A 16,661-nucleotide genomic window follows, 5' to 3' on the forward strand; every position below is an offset into this window, starting at 1 on the left:
GGCCTTGGAGAAGAGAGCCCAGCAGCTGCACCAGTCAGCAAAGAGAATGGCTGACAGGGAAGCCTGCAAATGCAGCCGGATGGACAGGAGGGGCTGGCTCCATGCGGGAGGAACCTGTGTGTACTGACTGGCCCGATGCGGGAGGAACCGGTGTGTCCTGACTGGCTCGATGCAGGAGGAACCGGTGTGTACTGACTGGCTCCATGCGGGAGGAACCTGTGTGTACTGACTGGCCCGATGTGGGAGGAACCGGTGTGTACTGGCAACCGAGGATGTCAGTTTTTCTGAAAATCGTTTTCAAACATTTCTGAAGCTAATAATTAGGCTCACCTCATTTAGGCCTTTAATCAGAGTTCTTGTTGGTTCCCAAATACTGTTTCATTAGTCAGAAATCCAAGTTGGCCTTGGCAGAATTGCTTTTATTTCATTGCCTGGGAACTCCATTTGTTTGTGTTTTTATCAAAACTATTTGAAGATCACAGACTAGTGTTTTTCACGTTGTATTTCCAACCATTGTGTTCACATAGTGACATTTAAAATCACATTCATTCTTTGGAGATTTCATACATGTATACCATGCATCTTGATCATTTCCTCCCCTCAAACACCTCTCCAACCCCTCTCAGGATAGCCTTTCCCTGTATCATCTCCTCCCAACATCATGTCCTTCCTTTATGGAATTGATGGATATATTATCTATGTTCCCTGACTCCTGATAGTCTGCTCCATAAGTCACAGAATCGGGTATCAATGTCCTCTAGACTGGTTGATCTGCAAGGAGGGACACTGATGTGTAAACCCTGACTGTCCTTTAAGCCCAAGTCCACAGCCAAGTGACAACATGGCTGCTGTTCTTTCCTTCAATTTGCCACTGTAGGTGTAGAGAGGACAGGAAGTGGAGATGTGGCCAAGCATAGCAGAAGTCTTTGTAACCCCCCCAACACACATACACTTCATTCACATTTTTACAAACTATTAGTAGTGACCTGTGTCTCTCCTATGTCCCTAAAAGAAAAAAAAAGTTACCCATTTCAAGCCATCAACAAGGATGCTACATCCTTATGCCCAGAAGCTGCTGTGCAAGTGGTCACCTTTCTTCCTCACTACTGGTCGGTCACTGGATTTCAGATCTCAACTTTAAGTGATCCAGCCATCACTAGTTTCAGGGGAAATGGTACCCTGGGTTTGAAATCCACGTGTGGAAGGAAATGTTATGGACATTGGGACCATGTACCAACTTGGAATGGATAGTGGAGAAAGGGAGATTAAAAAAAAAAATACAGAACTAGAAGCATGAAAGTGCTGTTAGTTGGTGTTCTTATCAGTGAAAAATGAGGACAAGACCACAATGGGTCCTTTCATCAGAACGCTGGGGCCTGGCTCCTCCAAAGCCTAAGCAAGGCTTCTGTGGTGCTGGGGTCAGTTTCATGCCCTGGTGCTGCCACAGAGCAAAGGGGCTGGGTAGTGGAGTAGGCTCTGTTGGAGCCCAGGCCACTCCCTTGAGCCCCCGCTGCAGATGGGACTCTGGGAACCAGACTTTGGAGGGTTGTACCTGTGGAGGGTGAGAGTTTGGCTAGCTGTTTTCACTGCTCCCTTCAGCAGGGTGCCCTGTGGGAACTCCTGACCCGATGACCCCCCCCCCCCATTGTCTTCTGTTACTGCCTTCTTAAGACAGTGACAATGATCACTCTTGGAACATAGCATCTCAGGGGCCAGCCTATTCACAATTAGTCCAGATCCCTTTATTCATTTACTCCTTAGAAAGCATCTGGAGTATGTAACAGGGCAGCCTGTATTTACCCCTTACCAGTTGGCAGTTTTACACATTTATTTTCCCATTTCTTCTTCTTCCCTTTCACACACACACACACACACACACACACACACACACACACACACACACACACATATTCAAAAGAAAAGAACTACAAGAAACAGCTGAAGAAAGGCCTTTACAATACAGAGTGGAAATCTTTGCTCTTTCCAGGCAGAGCTGGGGTTGAATGTAGAGGTGGGCACCAGGCACGCGCTCCCCCTCTGAGCTGTAACCCACTGCCCAGTACACAGTTTTCCATTAGTTACTGACCCGAATGGCGAAGGGTTTGTTGTCACTGAGTGTCTATTACGTTGTCTTCATCTACACCATTACCTGGAAACCCAGGACATGCCAAGCATGCCAAGCATTGCTTCATCTCCAGAACCAGCCACTGGTGTTAATAAGAACACAAAATTCTCACCCTCAATTAGCGAGAGAAGCACAACAACAAAAACACCCGACACCTACAATCCAAAATTCTCACTTGGAGAATAGAACTTGTGGACGATGTTGGCAAAACCAGCTGCTATTTACAGCAAAATTGTGACTTGTTCAAACTGTGTTAACTCTATTGGTTAAAAGGGTGAGGAGTGGAAGCAGAGCCAGATACAGAGAGGCTGAGCCTGGGGAGTTAGATCCACAGCAGCAGCTCTTCAGTTTGGAAAGAGTCAAGTTCTGTGGTTCTAGGATCTCCGTAGCCTGACAGTACCCTGGCACCCCCATTTAAAGAAAAATTCCACTCAGCTGGTATAAAGTGGGGACGTGGTAAAGTGGGGAGCAGGCGAACAGCATACATGTCGGCGCTCATAGATTGTCGGGAGGACCAGTGCCACGGAGGCACAAAGTGAGGTTGGACCATCCTTTTGTGAGGTCCTGAAAAATGGCAGACAGACCAGTATCACAATGGCCCCTCCCCTCCATGCCCTCTGCCCTCCCACAGAGAATGTTCCCAAGGCTCCTCCCACTCCGCCCTCCTCCTGGCCTTATCTGTACTCTAAAGTGCCTCCTTCCAGAGTCCAGCCAGTTCTGCAGCTCAGAGGTGGGGCCGCTCTAATTGTGTTCCTGTTGGGCCTCATGTTTAGGAGAGGAAGCCCGCCCCTCCCCCACAAGCAGCTGAAGTCAGAAAGACAGCAAGGGCGATGGCTTTAATTGCAGTGTTTTGAGGGCTTACTGTGCGCTGAGCCCTTCCCGAGGTACCAAGGGCAGTGCTGAAACTCCAAGATGAGGGTGTCATGGACTTATTTTATAGACGAACTGGAGCCCATCCCTGAAATTTGTGATCTCTGACCTGCCTCTCATAGGCTCCAGAGTGCCCACCCCCTGAAAATGACCTGCCTCTCATAGGCTCCAGAGTCGTCCCCCCCCACCCCCACCCCACCCCCGGGCCCATGCTCAGCACCCAGAGTGTATGCACGCATGTCAACAGAGGCTTCTTATTTTCCAGGAGTTCTGCAGGTTTGCTAGGCTGGCTGTGGGTCTCCCCAGAGCTCCCAGGCATCAGGGGTGCAGTCACCCCATGACTAGGGAACTAGGGCGAATGGCATCATGCCATGGATCCCCCCTGGGAAAACTGTGCCAGGTGCCTCAATCCTTATTTAAAATCAACTTTTCCTGTCGCTCTTAAAAGGAAGGCCACACCCTTAATTTATCCTGCTGTGAAATTCTACCAGAACATCTCCACCCACCTCTGGCCCTCTCTCCCTTAAAGGAGTTTTAAGCTACAGAGCTCTCACTATGGAGGAAACTGCCACTGAGGCTCTTTCAACCCCCAGAATTTCCCCTCCTGTTGCCCTAGGGGTTTCTGTACATGCAGTGAAAGATTCCTCCACTGGAATCCTGTCTCTGCCTTCACGTTCCACAAGGAGAAGCAGGAGGTCATTCTCACTCTCATGAGGATCCTCTCCCAGGCCCACATGAATCACAGTGAGCATTTTATGTGTTTGCTAGTTCACATGGCAAACTGTGAAAAGAACATTTTTCCAGTGTCTTCCTTTGTCAGTTTTGACACTAACAGATTTCTGCTAGAGGTCTCGGTAAGGGGCAAGGACCTGGAGAAAGGAGAACACAGATGACCACAGATGCTGCTGTGGCTTTGGGAATCTGCCTGCTGGGGAGACACACCCATGGGGCAACTGTCACCGAAAAGCAGGCTGAAGTCAGCCCAGGGACCCCGGGGAAAGTTATAAATTCAGGGGCACCCAGAATAGCATGGAGACTCTTATTCTGGAGAGGTAAACAGACACAGAAATATAAAAATGTTGTGATGTGGACTGGGTGTTACTCTGGTGGAGTCTTGCCTAGCATGCACCGGGCCATGAGTCCAGTCCTCAGCGCTGGAGGGAAAAAAGAGGGCATAGCAACTTGTAAGTTGCCCACAACCAGTAAATACCTTCACACCCATGGGGAGGGAGAGCCACTGTATTTAATTGTATAATTCATCATTTTATACAATGAGTACAAGCTAATACATTTCCTAAAGGAAAATAGATATCATATACAAACAGTTCACAAAAGAACAAATGAAAATAACAACATGTAAATATAGTGGCCTCTTCTAAGGTAAGATGTCATTACAAATAGTCAATGCTCTTTTCCATGGAGACTGACAAAACATGGCATTGCTTGTTATCCGAGGAAGTGGTGCCGTCACACTGGGCACAAGAACAAAGTTGTGTGGTTGCACACAGCTGGGTGATATATTACCACACCAAATGAGTGTGGTGTCTGACTCCGGTCTAGGATCTTAGCTCCTCTTAAAGGAGAATCCAACAGTCTTAATCACATGTGTCTCACGTAATTCCCGCCATGTTCTTTATAATATAATGAAGATTTGGGAGGAACTTAACTGTCTTATCAGAGAAGAGTTGTGTAGATGTAACCAACCGTCTTATTAAATAAGAAACACAGAACCAATGCAAAGAAGAAAGCCAAGAGGTCAGAGCTAAGAGCTAAAACCTTACCCTTCCTCCTGCGGTGGTCCTACCTCTCCGAAAGAGAGCTGCTTCCTGTGTTAAAGTCTTTATAAAGACTTTCGGTTCTGCCTTCTCATTGGTTGTAAACCCAACCACATGACCGCCTCGTCACTGCCTGTCTGTACAGACCTCCAGGTCTTCTATGGTTGGTATTGAGATTAAAGGCCTGTGTATCCAATGCTGGCTGTATCCTTGACCACACAGAGATCTACCTAGCTCTGCCTACCAAGTGCTGGGATTAAAGGTGTGCACCACCACCGCCCGGCTTTCCTATGGCTTGCTAATAGCTCTGACCCCCAGGGCAACTTTATTTATTAACATACAAATAACATTTTAATACAAATAAAATATCACCATATTTTCCCTTTTCTATTTTAATAAAAAGAAAAAAGGAAAAAGCTCATAACTAACATAAGAAAAACTATATACAAAAGTACAATAACTATATACAATATATACAAGTAATAAATACCTAAACAATGTCTAGTCCATTTGTATTTGACAAATCAGAGAAAATAAATCCATTATCTATCCTATTTTGGTAAGTCCAAAATGTATCTAATTCACTTTCTATCCTAATCAATCTTCAACTATAACTAACTAATCTTCAACTCCCTCAGAGACCCAAGAAGGAAATAATATTAGCTAACAAAAATAAAAACAGGAAGTGCATGCAAGCAACTTCCAAAAAATTGTGAGTTGACAGAAACAGCCAGCTGCTTGGACAGTCATCTGAGTTTTCTCCACAGTGTTGGGGCATCATCTTCAGCCTATAGGCTTAGCATATCTGACAGACTCATTTGTGAAGTAGGATGTACACAAGGTCAACAGTTCAACCTCACATTGGGTGAGAGCAGTCCATGTACCAGAAACACCTGAATTCCACTAGTGTCATGTCATGATTCAGGATTTTAAATTCTGGAAATTGTTGATTATTTTTTTAATTCAGCTGTTCATTCTTCTTGGCTATGTGTGTGTGTGTGGCTTCATCTCAGCATCCTGTTCTTCTCCACATCCCTCTATTAAATGCCATTCTACTATTGAGAGGCATGAGCTTAGTTACTCTTCAAGAATAACTGTTTCAGCTGTTGTTCCATTGCACATCAGAAGCCATCGGCCCACTGCCTGTTCAGCTGCCTTCCAAGAAAAGGGCACTATACCTTTTCCGAATTGCGAAGGCCACTTCAGGGATGGTGCCATATTGTCCTGGCCTCAGAAAATGCCTTTTGATAAAGCCATAACCACACTTGTTTTGGCAAGAATCAGTAGTCCTTTGTTTCGTGTCTTGTCTGTCCATTTTGTCCTGTTGTCAGCAGTTGATTCGAGGATGCTTTGTTGTCCAGTGGCTAACTTTTGCCACAATGAAAGTTAACTCCAATTGCAGTTTTTTCAATGCCCATATTTTCTCTGAAGTAGATTGCCAGGAGCTGACATGTCTCATAGTCGTAACAAAAAAGAAAAATTTTCTAAGTTATTAAAACATTTTAAATGTCATATTCTGTAGATCTCTGAAGGGTTTGAAGATGACCTGTCTATCTAAAATATATCTGCTCAATCTTGAAAACATACCTAATATGACTACAAGTTCTATTATAAGGTCTAACTACTAACTTTCATTTCTTTATATCCTAATAGTTGGTAATAATAACATTCAAGGATCAGAAAATTGTATTACATTGTTAAATGAACAGTAAATACAGTTAGAAATATACATATAGCATTTTCTAACAATATCAATTTCAATATATATATTTTGTATACAATATAAAACAATCCAATCCAATGTAAAGTATTTAAAACTAGTGATGCCGGGCGGTGGTGGTGCACGCCTTTAATCCCAGCACTCGGGAGGCAGAGCCAGGCGGATCTCTGTGAGTTCGAGGCCAGCCTGGGCTACCAAGTGAGCTCCAGGAAAGACGCAAAGCTACGCAGAGAAACCCTGTCTCGAAAAACCAAAACACACACACACACACACACACACACACACACACACACACACACACACACACAAAAACTAGTAATTGTCTTTTTCTTTTCTTTTCTTTCTTTTTTTTTTAAACAAGAGCCTTAAATCTAATCTCCTTTGCTTTAGCCCTTTTCCTAACTCTTGACAACAACTTGTAACCAATCCCCCTATCAATGAAAATTATCCCAGACCAAAACCCATTAAAAGACCAAAAAAACCACCCGCCCCACAGAGTTGTAGTGTGTTTGTGAAATGGGTCTTGTACAGATGTTACATAGAATGATACGTGGCAGGCAATGGCAAACTGTGCCTTAGGGTTAACTCTAGCTCACACTCCGGTTTGTTAATAAAATTTTATTGTCATTCACCGAGCCATATTCATTAATTTGTATGCAAGGTGCCATATAGTTGCGCTTTTCTTACAATGGCAGGATTAAGTGGTTGCAACAGATGACCAGTGGCCTGAAGTATTTATTGTCTTTTCCTTTTCTGTTATTATTACTACTTTTATTTTTTGAGATTAATATAATTACGTCATTTCCCTCTTCCCTTTCTTCCCTCCAAACTCTCCCATGTTCTCTTTCAAATTCATTATCTCTTTTTTCATTATTATTACATATGTATATGTATTATTAGATACATATTTATTCCTCAATACATAAATACAACCTGCTCAGTCATCAGAATGTTGTATGTACGTATGTTTTCAGTTCTGACCATTTGGTATTAGATAACCAGTTGGTGTGCTCTTCCCTGGGGAAGACTGTCTCTCCAGCTGTCAGCATATCTTAGCTGCCTGAGTTCTTTGTGTGGGCTTGAGGCCTTATGGTCTTTGTCCACATTAGCATGTCTGTTGTTGTCCTTGTTCAGGAAGTGTTTAGGCAGTCATGTGTTTGAGACTTTATGGGTGTAGCTGCTAACATCCCTAGAAGACACATTCTCACAGCAAGCTCCCTGATCCTCTGGCTCTCACAATCTTTCTACCCCCTTTCTTCAGTGATCCTGGATTCCTGAGGGAGTTGTCTTGTAGATGTGTCCACTGGGACTGGGTGAACATGACTCTGCATTTTGATTGGTTGTGGTTCTCGGTAATGGTCTCACTCTGTTGCAAAGATCAGGTTTCCTTGATAGCGGTTAAGAACTACGTATCTGACACAATGGAATACTACTCAGCAGAGAAAAACAACGACATCACACGGTTTGCAGGCAAATGGATGGATCTAGAAAAAATCATCCTGAGTGAGGTAACCCAGACTCAGAAAGACAAATATGGTATGTACTCACTCATAGGAAGATGCTAGATGTGGAACAAGGATGACTAGACTGCTACTCACATCACCAGTGAGGCTACCTGGAAAACGGGACCCCAAAAAAAGACACGGAGAAATGGACGAGATCTACATGAATAGCCTGGTCATGAGTGGGAACAATGAAGGGCGACAGTCGAGGGAAAGAGTGGGAGATCCTAGCTGGATCAAGAAAAGAGAGGGAGAACAAGGAATAGGAGACCATGGTAAATGAAGACCACATGAGAAGGTGAGAAGGGGAGGAAGCAGAGAGCTAGGGAGGCCCACGGAGATCCACAAAGATACCCCCTCAAAAGACTGCTGGCAATGGTCGCGAGATGGCAGGAACTGACCTACTCTGGTGATGGGATGGCCAGACACCCAGATAGTGGTGCCATAAACCCCATCCAAGGACTGAGGAATCTGAAGGCAGACATCCACGGCTGGGCCCCTGGTGGAGCACTGGGAGTCTAATTAGTGAGTAAGAAGAGGGTTTATATGAGCGAGAATTGTTGAAGCCAAGGTTGGATAAAGCACCGGGACAAATAACCAAATGAATGGAAGCACAGGATCTATGAACCAAAGGCTGAGGGGCCCCCAACTGGATCAGGCCACCTGAACGGGTGAGACAGTCATTTGGCTTGATCTGTTTGGGAGGCAGCTGTGCATTGGTGCCAGGTCCTGGGCTCGTTGCATGAGTTGGCTGTTTGAATCCTGGGACTTATGCAGGGACACTTGGCTCGGTCTGGGAGGGGGGAATGGACCTGCCTGGACTGAGTCTACCAGGTCAACCCCGGTCCTCAGGGGAGACCTTGATCTGGAGGAGGTGGGAATGGGGGGTGGGCTGGGGGGAGGGGTGGGCGAGAGGGGGAGAACAGGGGATTCTGTGGCTATTATGTTGAACTGAATGGTGTTGTAAAATAATAATAATAATAATAATAATAATAATAATAATAAAAATACAAAAAAAAAAGAACAGAAGAAAAAAAAATTAAAAAAAAAAAAAAAGAACTACGTATCTGTGGGTATAAGGACAGATTTTAGACTGTAGTTAGGGATTATACTGGTTTAGTGAGGTGATCGATGTGGGATCTCCTTTACTATCTGTGACATCAATAGCCCTGGAGAAAACAGACAAGTTTGCTTGCTCCTAATACATAGCCACATTCATTGATATGAACATTTCTCTGAGACATGGAGTAGGAAAGATCAGGGTCCCAAATCACATGTGTAGTATTATCCCTGATGTATAAAATCATGTGGGTGGACGGTAATATGTTAAAATCTGTAAGTTGTGAGACTTTGGGGTGTTTTTTAAACCTCTTCACATTTTATGTGTTTCTGAATCCTAAGTGGACAATAAAGTTATATTTTTGAGTTAAAAAGCAAGCTTGAGAAATATCTGCACACAAAAAAAATGGGTAAATTATACAGTGAGTTTTTGAGCAGCAGCACTTGAGCTGGTAACTCGCGGAAGAGGGGGCAGCTGCTAAGCAGACATAGAGGACCTTCAAAGACCTGCAAAAGAATGCCTGGTTAAATTGTGTTGAGTTTTATATTAGCAAACCTTAAGCCCACCAAATACTGGTGGGGGGCCCAAATAAACTAGTTATAAATTTCTGATGGCCTTATAATTTGTAATTTTAGAAAATAATGTGGCAATATTGTGGTACTTTCCAGTCTGCTCCTTGGACTTCCACACCTTTGAGGTGCACTCTGAAAGGAGCATCTCTCTGTTATGAACATACACTTCTAAGATTCTCCATGTGAAAAAAGACTAGATACACTGAGCTTTTTGAACAGCATGAAGGAATTTTGGCATAAATGGATTTGAATGGCGTCTTAGTCATTATTCTATTGCTGTGAAGAGACACCAGGACCAGGGAAACTCTTATAAAAGAAAGCATTTAATCAGTTTCAGAGGGTTAGTCCAGATCATCATGGCAGGGAGCGTGGTGGCGTGCAGACAGACATGGTGCTGGAGAAGCTAAGAGTTCTGCATCCTGATCCATAGGCAGAGAGAGAGAGACACTGGGCTTGGTATGGGCTTTTAAAAAACCTCAAAGCCAGTGACATACTTCCTCCTGCAAGGCCACACATACTTTATGAAGGCCACACCTACTAGTCCTTCTCAAATAGTGTCACTCCCTGGTGAATAAGTGCTCAAACATGAGCCTCTGGGGCCATTCTTACCAAGCCACCGCAGTGTAAAACCTGCCAAGGACTGTATTTAATGTGGGGACATACGTCTCTAGAAGACAGGATGCAGAGCTGAGGTAGATGTGAGCAGCGGCCACTCCAGAGAATGTTAGTCTCTTCTATTCATAATGGCCAAACACAGAAAGCAACTCTAGTGCTCCTCAGTAGGTGAACAAATAAAGTGTGATGTGTCCCTGGGGACACTGAGTGACACAAAAAAAAATGCTACTGATTCCCACAGGGACTTCATAGTTGTACTTTTTTGACAGGAATGTCAACTCCCCAATAATGACATAGAAACTTATTATTAATTATGAAAGCTCGGCCTATAGCTTAGACTTGTTCCTAACTAACTCTTATAACTTAAATTAACCCGTATTTTTTTATTAATCTACATTCTACCATGTGGCTTTTACCTCTATCCCATTTTGTCTATCTGACTAGTTCTGCATCTGTCAGTCTTCTCTTGGCATCTTCCCAGAATCCTCTCTGCCTGGAAATCCTGCCTAGCTATCAGCCATTCAGCTTTTTATTAAACCAGTATCAGTGACACATTTTCACAGTATACAAAAAGATTATTCCACAACAGGACTTGGTTGAGTCACAAAAGCAGTGGGCAAGAAAGAGAACAGTCTCCCAAACACACTCTGGGGAGCAGAGAAGTGGGCACACAGGTTAAGGGTGGAGAGGGTAAGCACAGGGGATAGATCACAGCATTCTTAGGCACTGTGGCCTATTCTATGGCCGATAGCTCACTGAACTCTGTGCCAAACCCCAGCGAATGTGGCTGTATGCTAATTTAAAAATTAAATAACTAGGAGGGAAAAAAGGGAGATGAGGCACTAAAATTACAGTATCACTTAAGAGGGTGATACTGTGACAATTTTTTATCCTTTTTCTTGTTTTCCCAATGGAAATGAGCAAATTATTTTTGTAAGTAAATGTATGTTTATAACCCAACCTTTCTAAGTACTCTAAAATCACAGTGTATGAGGTCTGCTGAAAGAAAAGCATTCAGCCTTTTATCCTGGAGTAGGAGCTGAAGGTCCCATGCATCTTGATCCATTGTGTTCAGGAGTCTGGGTACCAGCAGTTACAGCAGGCAGCTCACTTCAGGAAATGGAAGCAGTCATGAAGTATGTGTTTGCAGAAGGGTTACTGAGGACTGAATCCGGTCTCGTGTATGCTAGGTACTTGCTCTCACCGAACTACATCCCAGACTTCTCAAGTTACCGCTGACACCAAGTAAATGACCCATGTCACAAGGTGCCACATGTAAACATGCTGTCAAAGTTGCTTCCATGATGTCTCTTTTCCTAGAAGGTAAAGAGGGTCCACGGAAGCTTCTCTGCTTATGAAGAGGAAACTGAGGCTCAGGAGCTCTCAGGCAAGCAGTGCCATGAAGCATCATTTGGTTTTGTTTTTCTCTCCAGAGACAGGCTGCACTTTTTGATGGTCTGCCAATTGTGAATAAATGGTAATATTGACCCTTTTTTTTTCCTACAAAGAATTTTATGGACACCATTTGAAATTACATACTGGTGTATGTTTGGGAAGAAAAATGTGCTGACTTGTTGAAAATTCACCAGTGATTTGACCATAGTGAGATTTCCCGCCTGTTTTTTCACAGGATTCTGTACTGCACCCTGATCATGCCTCTGCACTACCTCGAACCGTTCTTCTCGTATATCTTCCTCAACCTCCAGCTCATGGTCCTGCAGGGCCTCCACCTGTACTGGGGCTACTTGATAATGAAGATGCTCAACAGATGCATATTCACGAAGGTGAGTGCTCTCCAGTCCGAGCTGTTTCCAAGGTGATGTCTCCATGGCCACAGGAAACGTGAGGTGCAGGCAGTGGAGCGCTGCGTTCATCCATCGTGTTGTCTGCCTTATTGTTGACTGGGAATGGAAGCTCGGCCCTCTGTGTGTTACATTCCATGGCTAGGCTATGTCGCTGGCACACTTGGAATGAATGTCAGTGAGCATAAAGGTAGGAACACAGTTAACCAGAACTATTTATTCGTATTGGTTGTTTGAGGTGCTGGGGATCAAACCCAGGGTGTCGCACATGCTAGGGTAGTGCTCCACTAGTGAACTGTTGTCTGGGATTTATGCTAAAGATGTTCTCTACAGCATAGTCAGATTTTTCACGAGTGGGTCTTTGCTGTGGGGGCTCCGGTGTAGGCGGCAATGGAGTGTGCTCCAGCTCTAAGGAGGAAGGAAGAACTTTATTAGAGGGAATGGTAGTTGGAATTTTTTTAACTTTTTAATTAATTTTTTTAATTTTTTAATATTTATGTATGCGTGTTTTGTCTGCATGTATGCCTGCATGCCATAATAGGGCATCAGAGCATCCTATTACAGATGGTTGTGAACCACCATGTGGTGCTGGGATTGAACCCAGGTCCTCTGGAAGAGCAGTTAGTGCTCTTAACCGCTGAACCATCTTTCCAGCCCTGGTAGTTGGAAAATTTTTAATCCAAAAGTATGGCTGCTACTTTGAGAAACCCTTGAGTCAGAATTTGTCTTTTTTTTTTTTGAGATGTGTGTGTGTGTGCGCATATGAATGTGTGTTATATGTATGTGTGCATGTGTGTGTATGCAGCTATACATGTGTATATGTGTGTTATGTGTGTGTATGCAGCTGCACGTGTGTGTTACATGTATGTGTTATATGTGTGTGTGTGTGTGTGTGTGTGTGTGTGTGCATGTGTGTGTATGCCGCTGTGCATGTGTATATGTAAGGACAGATATGGAGACCAGAGGTCAATGTCAGGTGTCTTCCCCAATCACTCTCCACCTCTTTTTTTGAGACAGGTCTCTCACTGATTTGGCTGTACTGTTTGGCCAATAAGCTCTGGACTCTGCCTCCTCAGTGCTGAGATTTCACATGTGCTCCCCTGCTTTGTGTGGCTTTTACGTGGGTGCTGGGGCTCTGGACTCAGGTTCTCATGCAAGCACTTCACTACTGAGCTATCTCCTCACTCCAGGGTGAGGAACACGTCAGAGCCTTACATTTCTCTGCTGAGCGTCCAGTTTGCATGGGATGCTTTTTCCATGAGCTTGCTTCCACTTTTGGAGTATTGCCCATCATTTGGCTGTAGTTTGTTTCTGAAAACAGCTTTGCTAAATACAGCAACACATTGCTTAACTGCAGATCATATTCATAGATGCATTGCTAGATGATTAAGTCATTGTGTGAACTCACACAGAACTAGTTGGTATTGGCAACTACATACTTAGGCTATATGGTGTAGCCTACAGCTCCTAGGGTCAAAATGAATACAGCATCATGAGGCTAATTGAAACAGAAGATAAAAATGATGAGATGTGCTAAACATTGAAATGTATGAGACTGGAATAAAGTAACACAGCTGCACTGTTACAGTATGCTTCTATATAAATATGCAAAGGTCTCACTGTATGATGATGATGAAGGCTATACAGTAAATACATAAGCAAGTAACATTCATTTATCACCATCATCAAGTTCTATATATTGTGCATAATTGTCTCTGCTGTAGTTTTATGCACCCAGCAGCACAGTAGGTGTGCTGACACCAGTGTTACTCCACATATGCAAATAACACATTATACTTAGGTATCAGGACACCTGCTGCCCCCACTGGCTGACAATGGGCACTTGTCAGCTTCACTGTGGTCTTACAGGACTAGCAGGATGTGTGTGGTTGGAAATGACCGAAAGGTGGTTATGTAATACATGACTATAATACAAATTCTTAATGCCTTTTAGATTTTTGTCAATTTACATTTATTTTGTATTTGGTCTGGACTTTAAGTTCAGAAACAGTAAGGGCAGGACTTGAGAAATGCACAAGGTGCAATCACAAACTTAGGGAAGTAATCCACTCCCTAGCAACAATTACAGTGTATAAAATGGAGTGTGCTACACAGTGGTTGCAGGGACTTGTTATGGAGGCAAAAGCCATTGACTCTGAGGACCAGGGCAGACTACTGAGTGATGGGATTTGAGCTGGCCACTGAAAGCAAGTAAAGAAAGTTGGACCTCTTTCTGTGACTAAAGGAACTTTGTTAAGCATCTTGCAGGATGGTAGATGAAGCTGGTCCCCTCTGGGGTGCCACCACCTGTGTATAACAGCCTTGGCTCACCAATGAAGAGTTAAATGTAACAAGTAGCTGCATTCTAATGGGATAAATTCATTTTTCATCAAATTTGATTTATTAATTTTTTTGCTTTATTAAATTTATCTGAAAGGCCACTAAAGAGTGAACAAATGAACTTGTCATTGCAGTCACTAGCCTCTGAGTTCTCAACTATCTCTTAGCCTCTGGATCTAGAGATTTGAGCCACATCTGGATTAAACCAAATCCTGAGAAGTTTGGGGCTCTTTTTCAGGGGGCAGGGTCTCATTATGTAGTTCTGGCTGGCCTACAACTCACTATGTAGAGCAGGTTGACTTCAAACTTACAGAGCTCCTCCTGGCTCTGCCTCCCCAGTACTGAGATTAAAGGTACACATCACCACTCCAGGCTGTCCGAAAACTGACTTTCCTCCAAAGCTGGAATGCTGAGAAATGAACTTTTACTAATGAACATTAGTTCTAGATCAGTGTTGTAGCTCACAGGAATTCTCAGCGTTCCTGTGAAAGTGGTGCCTCTGCATGACAGACAGTTAAAGAGCAGAAGTGGGTCCAGGCAGAACAGTCACACAACTGACGCATGCAGTCGTTGGTATAAAGGGGGACTTCAGCGAGCCTGCTGTCCCATTGGTCGAGCCTTTCTGGACCTCCTGTCCCTGTAAAGAAACTGTCCTCACATTAACTGGTGAGTGACACTATTCCAGGTCTGGCAGGAAGCCAGGGAGGGCCACACCCGGAGGCCAATGGAAACCCTTCTTTGGTTTCATTGTGACTTTCACAATTCTGATGCCTAATGGGCCATACCAGGCCAGATTAGAAATGCAGCAGCCTGGCAGAGTGTGAGCAGGAATCCCTGGTTTCCCATGCCATAATGGGAAAGCTGTTTCCAAATGCAGTTTGACAGCAGCGTGGCCCCGCAGCACTAATTCTTGCCATGCACATGACTTCAGCTGGCTTGCACATGGGGTCCCTTTTCTGCTGCAGTGGCAAAACTGGCTGTGAAACCAGCAAACTCCTCCAGAGCCATAAAGCCTCCCTTTAAAGAGGCATTTGAAGGCAGAGCTGCACTGTAAGGGGAGAGGGCGAGCCGAGAGTCTTCAAGGAGCAAGGGGACCACCTGCCTACTCTGTTTTACTTATTATTCCATGTAGTCCCATCGTTACTAAGCTGACTATTCCTTGAATAGGTTAAAAATGGAATTACAGAAGTTCATAGAGGTCCAAAACTGTCTTTTGAGTCTTATAGTGGGTTAAGAACTTGTCCCTTCAATTCCTTTACATGTGGCAGGCTCTCAGAAAGGAACTTTGAATATACAGAGGTAGGTAATTTAGGAGGAACAAGCCACCCTGTTTTAGGCGATATTGTATGACAAAACTTTTTTTCCTTGGAAGATGCAACATACATATCTACTCACCCTAGATAGGGAAGCACCAACAGACCTAAGTATGGATACCACCAAAGTCCAATTTAGTGAACCAATGAGTTCTATTGGGATTACTTACAGGAATAAGGGTGAAGGGTTACTTACAGGAGAAGAAATGACCCAACAACAGCTGCATCACCAAAGCCCACCCCAGCATGGGTAACAGCTCACAAAGCTAACCTTGGAGCACACTGCACAGCCTGCAGGCAGCTCAACTGGTTGGGGAGTGTCCTTTCCAGGTGCCCCAGTTTTCCTAAACCTCTTCCAGGCATCCTGGCTGGTTTCTTTCAGGGAGCTGGTCTGGCCTCAGTCTTCTTTACAGTTTGACTTAGCTGGGTCTGAGAGGGACTCTTGGCCTTTATTGCTTACCCTGGCCTGGCAGGGCAGGGCCTATTGAATCTGGTCAGTTTCAGGGACTTCCTAAAGGTATTTGAGTTGTTTACCTTCCTGTTTAAGGAGCTTCCCTGCAAGATGGAGTGATTAAAACTTAGAAGAAAGAATACACAATGGGTGGAAAGTTACAAAATAATGATTTACTCATTTTTGGACTCCTGTATTTGTATAGCAGGCTGAAAAGAAGGCTAAAGCTAGCATGCTTTGTAATGGTCACTTTTTCTAGTAACCAGAGTCCTTGCATGTACATAGCAAATGAAGGGTATCCACTATTTGCTTTTGTCCTTTAATATCTGAAAGTAAGACTCTCACTACAGGGCTGGGGGCAGAGGGTCAGTCAGTAAAGTGTTTGCCTTGCAAGCAGGAGGACCTGAATTCAATCCTGGAACCCATATGAAGAAGTCAGGCATGATGGTGCAACTTATGACCCCAGTGCTTAAGAGGCAGAGACAAGAGGGTCCCTTTGGTTTGCTGACAAGCTAG

At 44.1% G+C, this 16,661-nt stretch overlaps 1 protein-coding gene across 3 annotated transcripts in view; it reads left to right on the plus strand.

Annotated features, from left to right (window-relative positions):
- Cers3 (ceramide synthase 3) overlaps positions 1-16,661 on the plus strand; it is a 105,070-nt gene that overhangs the window by 65,492 nt on the left and 22,917 nt on the right. For all 3 annotated transcript variants that reach the window (XM_042277746.2, XM_076544574.1, XM_042277749.2), the window contains one exon: positions 11,870-12,023. In XM_042277746.2, the coding sequence (XP_042133680.2) occupies positions 11,870-12,023 (154 nt within the window). The remainder of the gene's footprint in view (positions 1-11,869; positions 12,024-16,661) is intronic.

The sequence above is a fragment of the Peromyscus maniculatus genome, chromosome 1, assembly GCF_049852395.1.
Source record: "Peromyscus maniculatus bairdii isolate BWxNUB_F1_BW_parent chromosome 1, HU_Pman_BW_mat_3.1, whole genome shotgun sequence".
Classification (NCBI taxonomy): domain Eukaryota; kingdom Metazoa; phylum Chordata; class Mammalia; order Rodentia; family Cricetidae; genus Peromyscus; species Peromyscus maniculatus.